The sequence below is a fragment of the Gadus chalcogrammus genome, chromosome 10, assembly GCF_026213295.1.
Source record: "Gadus chalcogrammus isolate NIFS_2021 chromosome 10, NIFS_Gcha_1.0, whole genome shotgun sequence".
Taxonomy (NCBI): domain Eukaryota; kingdom Metazoa; phylum Chordata; class Actinopteri; order Gadiformes; family Gadidae; genus Gadus; species Gadus chalcogrammus.
Genome location: NC_079421.1, coordinates 23,167,684 through 23,180,183, shown reverse-complemented (window position 1 = coordinate 23,180,183; position 12,500 = coordinate 23,167,684). Strand labels below are relative to the sequence as shown.

General features: G+C 46.5%; 2 protein-coding genes across 2 annotated transcripts in view; both read left to right on the top strand.

Moving 5' to 3' along the window:
* The window catches only part of arsia (arylsulfatase family, member Ia), a 2,616-nt gene extending 381 nt beyond the window's left edge, over positions 1–2,235 (top strand). Inside the window, exon 2 of the mRNA XM_056600976.1 lies at positions 837–2,235. Coding sequence (XP_056456951.1) covers positions 837–2,235 — 1,399 coding nt within the window. The remainder of the gene's footprint in view (positions 1–836) is intronic.
* A 4,750-nt stretch (positions 2,236–6,985) lies between these two features.
* LOC130390298 (uncharacterized) overlaps positions 6,986–12,500 on the top strand; it is a 5,660-nt gene continuing 145 nt past the window's right edge. The window contains exons 1-5 of the mRNA XM_056600159.1: positions 6,986–7,200; positions 7,747–8,055; positions 9,566–9,823; positions 11,334–11,432; positions 12,314–12,494. Of these exons, the coding sequence (XP_056456134.1) occupies positions 7,152–7,200; positions 7,747–8,055; positions 9,566–9,823; positions 11,334–11,432; positions 12,314–12,494 (896 nt within the window). The 5' untranslated portion in view covers positions 6,986–7,151. The remainder of the gene's footprint in view (positions 7,201–7,746; positions 8,056–9,565; positions 9,824–11,333; positions 11,433–12,313; positions 12,495–12,500) is intronic.

Below are 12,500 nucleotides of genomic sequence, written 5' to 3'. Positions count from 1 at the left end.
GCACGTATCTGCTATCCCGACTCTGATCATTATTTGTCGCTAACTTTAAAACAGTGGAAACCGCCTTTAAAAAATATACCGTGGTAGGCATAAGTTAAGGCACCCATGCTAAAGTTGACTAATAAGATGAATACAAAAAGAGGAAATTGATCTTAATGCTTTAATTAAACAAACCAGCTAATAGGTGGTAGCCTATTTGCTGGTTTGATTTGCATTGAGAAATCATTAGGCTAACTAACAGCTATTAGGCTTAGGGTTAGGGTTAGAAAAGAACCATGCCAATCTCTAGGTTTGGTGAAGGGTATGTGGTGATGTGGGGCTATTTTAATTCCAAAGGCCGAGGTGACTTCATCAGGATGCATAGCATCCTGGATCCATGAGAATCTGCCTGCCTCTATGGGAATTTAACATAGGGGCGTCTATACTTATTCACCCTGTATTTTATGGAGAACATTTATTTATTCACGATACATTATTCATTCTAAAAGCTAATTGTTGTCCGTATAGGTAGGTATTTACCTCATTGGTTTAATTAAGGCATTAAGATCAATTTCCAAAAGATGATTTTTTTTATTCCTCTTTTTAGTAAACTTTAGCATGGGTGCCTAAACTCATGCCCACCACTGTATGCATGTATATTATACTCATACTTTTAAACTAATAATTAAACGACCACTGGTAACACCAAAGCAATGAAGACTACAGTACACATCTTTCAACCTCACTCACTGCTCTAAAACCTTGTCTAGTCTGTAAGTGAGTGATCGGGAGTCACCTCGGCCCGCCGCTGCCTGCCCAGCGATCTCTGGGACCGGTGTTAACCCTCCCCCTCCTAGGTACCAGATCCACACGGGCCTGCAGCACTCCATCATCCGGCCGCGCCAGCCCAGCTGCCTGCCCCTGGACCAGGTCACCCTGCCCCAGCGGCTGCAGGGGCTGGGCTACTCCACCCACATGGTTGGCAAGTGGCACCTGGGCTTCTACAAGAAGGAGTGCCTGCCCACCCGCCGCGGCTTCCACTCCTACCTCGGCTCGCTGACGGGCAGCGTCAACTACTACACCTACAACTCGTGCGACGGGCCGGGCCTGTGCGGCTACGACCTCCACGAGGGCGAGACGGTGGCCTGGGACCAGGGCGGCAAGTACTCCACCCACCTGTACACCCAGAGGGTCCGCCGGATCCTGGCCGCGCACGACCCGCTGGGCCCGCCCCTCTTCATCTACCTGTCCTTCCAGGCGGTGCACACGCCCCTGCAGTGCCCCCGGCGCTACGTCTACCCGTACCGGGACATGGGCAACGTGCCGCGCCGCAAGTACGCCGGCATGGTGTCGGCGGTGGACGAGGCGGTGCGCAACGTCACCTACGCCCTCCGCAAGTACGGCTTCTACCAGAACAGCGTGGTGGTCTTCTCCACGGACAACGGGGGCCAGCCGCTGTCGGGGGGCAGCAACTGGCCGCTGAGGGGCCGCAAGGGCACCTACTGGGAGGGCGGGGTCCGGGGGCTGGGCTTCGTCCACAGCCCCCTGCTGCGGCGCAAGAGGAGGGTGAGCAGGGCCCTGGTGCACATCACCGACTGGTACCCCACGCTGGTGGGGCTGGCCGGGGGCAACGCCTCGGCCGCCGAGGGGTTGGACGGCTTCGACGTGTGGCCGGCCATCAGCGAGGGCCGGGAGTCGCCGCGCCGGGAGATCCTGCACAACATCGACCCGCTGTACAACCCCGCGCGGGGGGGCTCGCTGCGGGGGGGCTTCGGCATCTGGGACACGGCGGTCCAGGCGTCCATACGCGCCGGGGACTGGAAGTTGCTCACCGGGGACCCCGGCTACGGGGACTGGACGCCGCCGCCCGTGCTGCCCGGCTCCCCCGGCGGCTGGTGGGGGCTGGAGCGCCACCTGCAGCCCGGGAAGGCGGTGTGGCTGTTCAACGTGTCCGGGGACCCCTACGAGCGCTTCGACCAGGCGGAGCGGCGCCCCGACGTGGTCAAGCTGCTGCTGGCCCGGCTGGCCTTCTACAACCGCACGGCCGTGCCGGTGCGCTACCCCCCCGAGGACCCCCGGGGCCACCCGGACCTGAACGGGGGGGCCTGGGGGCCCTGGTTCGGGGACGGGGAGGAGGAACCCTGGGACGGCGTGCCGCGCAGACGCACCAAGGACAGGAAGGAGACCCTGAAGATGGCCAGGACCAAGTCCTTCTTCAGGAGCCTCACCACCCGGATGATGTCCGATAGGATATGAGAACGGGCGGGCGGCCCACGCTGTAGGGGCCCTCACACCACCCCCACGCCGGAGGGGCCCTCACACCGCCCCCACGGCTGGAGGGGCCCTCACACCGCCCCCACACTAGAGGGGCCCTCACACCGCCCCCACGCTAGAGGGGCCCTCACACCGCCCCCACGGCTGGAGGGGCCCTCACACCGCCCCCACGGCTGGAGGGGCCCTCACACCGCCCCCACGGCTGGAGGGGCCCTCACACCGCCCCCACACTGGAGGGGCCCTCACACCGCCCCCCACGCTAGAGGGGCCCTCACACCGCCCCCACGCTAGAGGGGCCCTCACACCACGCCCACGCTGGAGGGGCCCTCACACCGCCCCCACGCTAGAGGGGCCCTCACACCGCCCCCACGCAAGTGGGGCCCTCACACCGCCCCCACACTAGAGGGGCCCTCACATCACCCCCACGCTGGAGGGGCTCTCACACCGCCCCCACGCTGGAGGGGCCCTCACACCGCCCCCGCGCTGGAGGGGCCCTCACACCGCCCCCACGCTAGAGGGGCCCTCACACTGCCCCCTGCTGGAGGGGCCCTCACACCACCCCCACGCTAGAGGGGCCCTCACACCGCCCCCACGCTAGAGGGGCCCTCACACCGCCCCCACGCTGGAGGGGCCCTCACACCGCCCCCACCCCGGAGGGGCCCTCACACCACCCCCACGCTGGAGGGGCCCTCACACCGCCCCCACGCTGGAGGGGCCCTCACACCGCCCCCACCCCAGTTGTGTACGTTACGTTGTGTACGTTATTTGCTGTTTGTTACGTTGTGTACGTTATTTAATGCTCGTTACATTGTTTACATTATTTAATGTTCGTTACCTTATGTAGCCTACGTTACGTTGTGTACGTTATTTAATGTATGTTCTGTTGTGCACTTAAAGCAATGGTGTTGTTTTGTTTCAATTAAACTTGTTTAGATTGTGTCTGAAAAATGTATCAATGTGGACTTTTTTGGTTCTTTACAATTAGTCATGTTGAATGATTGATCCTTAAATACTAGTTCTAAAAATTGGTAGGCTATGGTATAATTTATTCATGTTTGTAGAATATATTTGTTGTTATTTTCTCTTTTATTTATCATAATGTGGCGAGCAGCGCGGGAAGGACGAGACGAGCCCAGGTCAAGCGGTTACGCAACTTTCGTGCCCCATAAACCGCACGACTCCGAGAGTTTATTTAACACGACATGCAACACACAGCGCACCGCACACCCAACTAACAGACATGCAACTCTCGGTAACGGTTGCCGGCAACACTACACACAACAAACAACACTCCACAACACACAACTACATTCTACCGAGCACACACCCCAAACCCGTTAACCCCAACACAAAAAGGCAATAAAAACCCTTTTTCCCAACCGGTGTAAGTACCATATTGGCTCGGCTACCAGATCGGCTCGGGGTCCGTCGTCTGCTGATTACGTTACACAATATCATTGGCTGTACGCTTGAATGGGCGTAGGCTACATTGTGATTGGCTGCTAAGGGACAGTTGTGATTGGCTGTTTTGTGCTGTAGCTCTGGCTGTCGTCATAGCAACCACAGCGAGCACATGTGTGAGCGCGAGTAGGTCTGTCTAGTTTCGGTTTGTGTTGCCAGATTGGGCATATGTCCCGCTTTTCCAGCCTAACGTGATTCAAAGTAGTCAAATCAGGCTGAAAATGTGCCCAATCTGGCAACACGGACGGCTTATCTTAACAGCCAAGATGATTCCGAGGGACGTTTTGTTTTTAGAAGAAAACTATCCATACAGATAGGTTGGGAATGGTCTATGTTCAAAATGAAAGATCATTACAGGCTCTTTAATTTAAGCCATAAAATACCTTATTGCTGTAGATAGCGTATTGTGTGTCGTAATCAGCAGACGACGGACCCCGAGCCGATCTGGTAGCCGAGCCAATATGGCACTTACACCGGCATATCGGATCCCCAGAATCCCCGGCGCGACCCCCGTAGGAGTCGCCACAATAATTTGCTTTGCGTATTGCTGACAATCAGGCACGGCGTCAGGATTCCAGTTGTGGGTGGGCCAGACCAATTGTGGGTGGTCCTTAAATTAAAAACGTTTTCAAATCCCTGTTTACCTAATACAAATGACTGACTAATATACTGTTATATTATCTGTGCATAGTAGAGATTGTAATATCTTGATGCTCTTTAATATTTTGTTGCATTGTAAAAAGTTTTGTTGCATAGGACGGACCCATCCGCGATCGCTCTCCTTGGATCTGAACAAAGAAGAGCGTTTTTGGAATCTCAATAACGCATCATGCTTTAGCACGTCACTTTATAGACCTAAGCCTTTAACTTATCAGGCAAACTAACAATATCCTTAAGGGCAGAACATCAAAATAACAACTGGGTTGTTTTGCGCCAACAGGCAGGCTTAAATGATTGCCAAACATGAAAATAGATAGGCATGGGAAGAAGGGAGAGCATGAGAAGAAAATGTATTAATTTATTTACAGGAGTAATCGGCGGGGTTTGCTCTTGAAAATGTCAATGATTTCATCTAAGTCGAGATTTACTTTAAGCTCTCTCTCAAATGTCAACAGACAGAGGGACATAAGGCGAGGTGTAAGCATGGTGCTCCTATTTGCTGTTTTAATTCGGTTGACACTGGAAAAGACGCGTTCAACACTGCACGCTCAGCCCCGGAGGACGAGGCCCAGAGAGCTGTCACCACCCAGAAGGACGTGGACAGCGCTTTAGCCAGAGGGCCATCAGCCCACTGACCTTTGACCCGCTAGGGACACTTCTCTCTCTGCATCTGAAAGGCCACTTTGTTGAACTCCTTTGAAAATGTGAATGTTTATTCGGCCGTTGTCATGTTTTTATGTTTGTTCATGAAGCCGTTCACATGTAGTTTACACCGTGTAGTTTCCGTCATTCATCAAACCTCAACTATTATTTTTTATTATTAATAGTATCTATTTTTTCCTCTTATGTTGTCCACGGTGGCTTCCTGTGTCATGGATAGAAACTTAAACAGTCAAATACTTGTGATAGCTTCATCTCTGAAAATACTATTCTGCATGAGTAACTCTTAATATATTATAACTACTATGTATTTTATGATATGCTGCATGTGTAACTTGCTTGGAAGCTGTCTATATGAAATATACAATTTTTTAAAGAATATCACTTAGTTCTATAAACATTCTTAGGGTTCCAGCCATGTAATTTGTTGCACACACAACACACACCACACACCACACCACACACACACACACACACACACACACACACACACACACACACACACACACACACACACAGTGGCGATCCTAGGTCCAATTGCGCCCCGGGCAAGATTGTTGGGGGGGGGGGGGGGGGGGGGGGGGGGGCGCCTAAATACCTATTCCCCACACAATGTGTTACTTTCATTGATAACCGCTACGCAGCGCATTTTTTTTTTATATTGCTCGTGGCGCCACCCGTGTGATTTGCCGCCCCCCCACAAATATGCCGCCCCGGGCGGCTGCCCTGGTCGCCCGTGTCTAAAACCGCCACTGCACACACACACGAATGGCAATCTTATTAATTTTACCCTTGTTTTACTGTTTCAAATTACAGTTGACATCTTACCATACCGAGGAGAAAATTTAACAACAAAAAAATAGATTTTAGGTTTGAGTCTTCATAGTCAACAATTTATGTTTATATTTCTAGATAATGCTCTAGTGTAATAGTTAATAGATTGCAAACAAATGGTAACCATGATACATTTACAATACAATACTGCCCCATAGAGGCTAACCTCCGCCAATGCATTTTTGGTCCAAATTGTAGTTATTCTAGACCAGATAAATCTTCCAAGTAAAATGAAAAATCATGAATCATAAGAAATGATAACTATTGATTTTAAATAGGGGACAATATAAAACATAAATTGAATGACTTATGGTGTTGGAACAAGACTTATGTTGCAACATAGGACTAAAACATAGCTTCTCCAGGAAATGTTCCAAAATGTTAAAGAAAAGAGACAATCTTGTCGACTCGATAATGTACCTTCTTGACCCAAAAGAGAATAGAAACGTCCTCATTATTTTTGACTCAAATCGTTCAAGGGCTGACACCGCTGCTCATTGAGTCAAGGCCGTTTCATGGGAACCAATGAGTTGTCATGTGGCAAACAATCGAGCTGTTTGTCCTTCTCTGCCGTCTCTAACTTCCCCCTTATGGCTCAGATTGCCCTGAAAACACAAACCCTAACAACTAGATTTACGAGGAAGGGTCCACCAGCAAAGACTGAAACAGATTGCTTCAGATTGACAGTACAACAGAGACATCAAGGTTTAGCCTTCAGTTCAGTCATTGAGGAAACACTGTCCTCTAAAGTGACTTAGTCTGATTCTTTTTCCCGAGTCATATTAATAAGTGGGGAGGTGGGGCTTCTTGCAGTGGTGTTTGGACCTGAACCTTAGTGCTGGGACTCCAACACCCTGCCCTCCTCACTGTCTTACCAAAGCTTTTATAACGGTAGACTTCAATCTAGCTTTTGTTCCAACCCATTCATCTCATTACTGAGAACAAATTTAATCATTTCACCAACTCAGTCGTGTTGATTGGGAGAATTTTAACATGAATTCATGATTGATTTCCTAATTTCTTTCTATTAATAATTATTGATTTTAGGGATTATGAGATTATTATGGGATCTTTGAAGATGCCCAGTCTCCCAGTACTGTTTATCGTTTTCATCCTTATAAGGTATTGGCCCTGTTAGTTCGGCTGCGGTGAATATAAAGTTTGCTCAGCGGTTGCACAACTTCCACTTTTGCGATGATATGCATCACTCATATAGGCTGGGGTGAGTGTTCCTGTGAACAGACTCAAGTCCTGGACTCCACTGAGACAACACTGAGGTCGAGATGCTCAACATGGGGGCTGTGCTGCTGTTACTAATTGGTGTGACGGATGGTGAGACTTTTATTGAATTACAACTTTTAAATATTTATGCATTTTATCTCATTTAGTCAGCTATAGTTTTAAGTTATAGGTTTAAACATAAGTTGTTGCTTTTCGCCATTGAATGGGTTAAACTAATTTATCTTTTATCCCACGTTAATTCTGGATAAATTGAGTCCATTTATTGTTGAATATCATTATTCATTACTCTGCCTTTTGCTTTTTGACTTCCCCACAATGTGAATTCCCCTTTGTTATTGCAAAACACAAAAGTATTACCACATATTATCGAGTGCATTCAGGGTAGAGTAGGGTATTTTCATGACAATCACAGGGAATTAATGTAAATCAAATCCAAAACTTAATGAAATATTAAATGTTTCAACCTTCAACATATATGAGTATAATGTCCCTCTCTGCAATGACACCCATTGTATTCTAAAAGTCCATCCCTCTTATACTAATAAGACAGTTATTACAGTAATAGTGAGTGGTGAGCTGTGAATCTCAGTGAGATATATCTCTTGTATGGTTTTATTCTCCTCTGTAAACCTCCAGGTGTGAAGACCTTCTGCAACGCCACACAGCCACACATCACGACCCAGTGCTTTGGCTCTCTGGGAGGAACCGTGGAGGTCCTGCTGCCTACTAAGACCTCACAAAATGATACCTACCTACTGAAGAAGAACAATGTCCCGACTTTATCAGAACGCATTCAGACAAACATTCGATATTCATTTAATGTTAGTACTGGAATATTTACTATAAAGGACATCGACAGGACAGACAATGGTGAATACTCAATAGAAGTACATGACACAACTGGAAAGCTAGTAGCATCTACAAAATGTTATTTAACTATTGAAGGTGAGTAACTATGTCTTATTTCAGTAGTAGTTATATAACCAGGGTTACATATGAGGGGGAAACAGCTGGGTTTAGCTGCTGTTTCCCTCTCATCATCATTAAGGATTCATCAAGGTCATAAAGGATCATATAAACATCAACCTCTGACTTCATAGCTCTTATAGAAACACTGTTGGCTCTCAGGCTCCATGTTAATATTATTGGTATGTCACACATATATATAAATATATATATTTATATATATTGTAGCAGGCCTGTGGTTGTGGTGTTTCCACGCCACCAAGTTGGGCAGATAAAACGACACAACACATAAAGCAGCTTTAACTTAGGATGGTTTATTCACCTCGTAAACACACCCAGGGTGGGAACATTTATGATCCAGTCCTCTCTGGCCCCGTTCACACGAAGCCGAAACGGACGAAACCGTTACGGTTTCGATCTATCCGGTTTCGGAGTATCTCCGTAAAGACGAAGCCAAGCGAAACCGGGTAGATCTGTAGAAATGCTGTAGTACACATTCCAGGCCCATAAGGGGCGCTGCTTCTGGTACAGAAATCCAGAAGAAATGAAATAAGAAGAAGAGGCGAGCATGCGCATAAAGGCTGCCCTTATGCGCATGCTCGCATGTGATTTCTGAGACTCCGCGGGCTTAAGAGCCATTGGCTAGGAGGTCGAGGGGTGGGGCGATGACGTCATGGTTTGCGGTTTCAGTCGGTTTCAGCCGTACACACGAATCCAAAACGAAACCGGGTAGATTTGAAACCACCTCCGAGGGTGGTTTCAGAAGTTTGCGGTTTCGGTCAGCGGATTCGCCGGCTTCGTGTGTACGGAAGGCCGAACCGTACAAGACCTTTGCGGTTTCGCCATGAAATCGGCTTCGTGTGAACGGGGCCTCTGACTCTTGCTAGCCCCAACTCTGGCTGGTGGTAGCCTGTTCTCCCTTTTAACTGCACGCACTCCTTGGCCTTCAGGCCTGCCTCGTTACCTGGAGGAATTCCATATATGGCCTGGGGTGGAGCCAGCAGATTGCCAGGCCTACCACTCCCCTCACTCCTCCCTGGCGTCTGCCACAATATATACATATATATACATACATACATACATACATACATACATACATACATACATACATACATACATACATACATACATACATACATACATACATACGTCAGCTATACTGTACTTTGTGAATGTTTTTAAGGCCCTACGTATGTACCCTTTAAACAGGCCCTCTGCCCGTAGGCTTTATAATTGATGCCGTGTTGCTCTACTTTACGTTAGAAGTGCTTATGAAAATGCTGTTTATTCTGCTTCTGCCCAATTTGTGTATGTAGTCATAAAATATGTTAAGTACAGTAAACACTAGTTAGTCTGGGAGTAGGAGCAGGGGGGTTAAAGAGGTGGATGCTTCTAATTATAATTGTAAGTTTAGTTTCTATGAGTGAAAAACAGAAGGTTTCCGTTCATTCAAACTTTGGGACTCACCTCCTCAGTCGGTTTCCCTTAGCCCCGGTCTCCTCTCCCCTCCTGTCCCGGGAGTGTCTGTCCCGAGGACAGCAGAGGGTGTCCTGCTCTGCCGGGGGGGACGGACTCCACTACAGCTGGAGTCTAGACGGACTCCCGCTGAACGGCACGCGTCTCCCCCCCGGACCCGGTAACGCTAGTGACGTCACTCTGGAGGTGGGCCGGTCGGGACTGGTCACCTGCTCGGTCCGCAACAACGTGAGCCACGCCGCGGCTAACATCACCTTGTCTGTGTGTGACGGTGAGTGACAACACAACGAGGGGAATGAATGAGTGGAGCTTGGATTCAGTAGCAGTTGATTCATCACGTGACCGGTCACCATTGTCTCTCATAGGGTTCATTTATGTGAACTGCACATCTAATGGAACACATATATCACAGTGGGTGCACAGAGACAACAATACCTTATGCACTGAGGCAGCGGTCACTGTGGGACCCACAAACTATTTCAATACAACGGGTAAGGAGATTAAATGGACACAAACCATTCTGTGAATCAGACGGGAAAATGGTCTGTTAACTATAAAATATATAAAATAATACTCATCATGTATAGAGATATCTGCGTATGGATATAAAGATATCTTTATATATACAGGGCTGAAAAAATCATTTAAGGGAAACATAGCAGGCATGTATGTATGTATGTATGTATGTATGTATGTATGTATGTATGTATGTATGTATGTATGTATGTATGTATGTATGTATGTATGTAGGTATGTAGGTATGTTTGTATGTATGTATGTATGTATGTATGTATGTATGTATGTATGTATGTATGTATGTAGGTATGTAGGTATGTTTGTATGTATGTATGTATGTATGTATGTATGTATGTATGTATGTATGTATGTATGTATGTATGTATGTATGTATGTATGTATGTATGTATGTATACGTATAAAGGTGCCAGCGAGTGAAAAATATATTAAGAGCACTGAATGCAAGGGGCTTGGACACAGTAGTGGATTCATCACATGACCGATCACCATTGTCTCTCATAGGGTTAATATATGTAAACTGCACATCTAATGGAACACATATAACACAGTGGGTGCACGGAGACAACAATACCTTATGCACTGAGACAGCTGTGCCATCCTTCACCTTCAATATAATGGGTAAGCAGACTAGCCCATAGACATAAGATAAAAAGGCATACACAAACATATAAATAAATAGCTGCAATCAATCATTTCATGGAATTGAATAACCACCATAATTAATGAGACATTAAGATAATGAAGATAATGATGCTATATAAACCCAGTCTCTCGGAAATACGTGACACTGTCAAGTCAAGTCATTTAATCGATTCATTCGTGATCTGGGTCACGTAATTAATAAAAAATCGTGCCAAAAGCACAAATATCAAACTCATTCTAAAAAGAAGAGATGAGGCAGCTACCTTTTTTCCGTCGCGGTTTGCCAACAGAGTAGCGCACCTGCATTAAACATATCCGTGAATTGTCACAATTTCTCAGAATCAAAAGTAGAAACGGGTGGCCACAAGCTGTCATATTGTTAGAAATTTGTGCTTTTTGGCACGAGAAAATTGAAATTACATGTCCCAAATCACGAATGAATAGATTAAATGACATGACATTGTCACGTATTTCCGTGAGACTGGGTTTATACACATATATATATATATATATATGTTCATATTATCGATATATATATACATATATATTCATGAAAAATTTTCATATCATTGTCCACTATGCCATACTTTTCTTTGTCACAGTTTACGTCCTTATAATAGCTGGTTCCCTGTCAGCGATGGCTCTGCTCCTGATAGTAGTGTTGGGAGTCTACTGTGCAAAAAAGAACAAAACCTCAAAAGGTATGAATCCCCTTTGCTGTGTCCTGAACAATGTACAGTATAATGTACAGTATAATGTACAGGATAATGTACAGGATAATGTACAGTATAATGTACAGTGTAATGTACAGTGTAATGTACTGTATAATGTACAGTATAATGTACAGTTTAAAGTACAGTATAATGTACTGTACAATGTACAGTATAAAGTACAGTATAAAGTACAGTATAATGTACTGTATAATGTACAGTATAATGTACAGCATAATGTACAGTATAATGTCCTGTATAATGTACAGCATAATGTGCAGCATAATGTACAGTATAATGTACAGTTTAAAGTACAGTATAATGTACTGTACAATGTACAGTATAAAGTACAGTATAAAGTACAGTATAATGTACTGTATAATGTACAGTATAATGTACAGCATAATGTACAGTATAATGTCCTGTATAATGTACAGCATAATGTGCAGCATAATGTACAGTATAATGTACAGTATAATGTCCAGTATAATGTACAGTATAATGTCCTGTATAATGTACAGCATAATGTGCAGCATAATGTACAGTATAATGTACAGTATAATGTCCAGTATTATGTACTGTATAATGTACTGTGTAATGTACTGTATAATGTACTGTATAATGTACTGTATAATGTACAGTATAATGTACAGTATAATGTACAGTATAATCTACAGTATAATGTCGCACTAACGTTTCGGTCAAACACTGGAATGTAGCGGAACGCCGACCGGTGTTTAGGAGGTCATTCTGGAAGGCGATACTTCAACACTAACAGTCATTCTGTTTGGGTCTCACCATTTTTTTCCGTTCTGTTCTCTCATTTCCTCATTTGCTCTCCGTCTCCACTCGTCCCGCTCTCCTCTACTCAGACACCACAGAGGCGGAAGATGTAACCTACGCAGACATCTCTGTGCTCCAGCGTCAGGGGCAGCGGAGAGAGCAGGGGGAGGGGGAGGTGGAGTACGGGCAGGTCAAGGTGGCTCCAGGCCCCAGGCGGACGCTGGAGACCAATGTGGATGAGTGTGTGTACGCTCAGCCCCGGAGGACGAGGCCCTG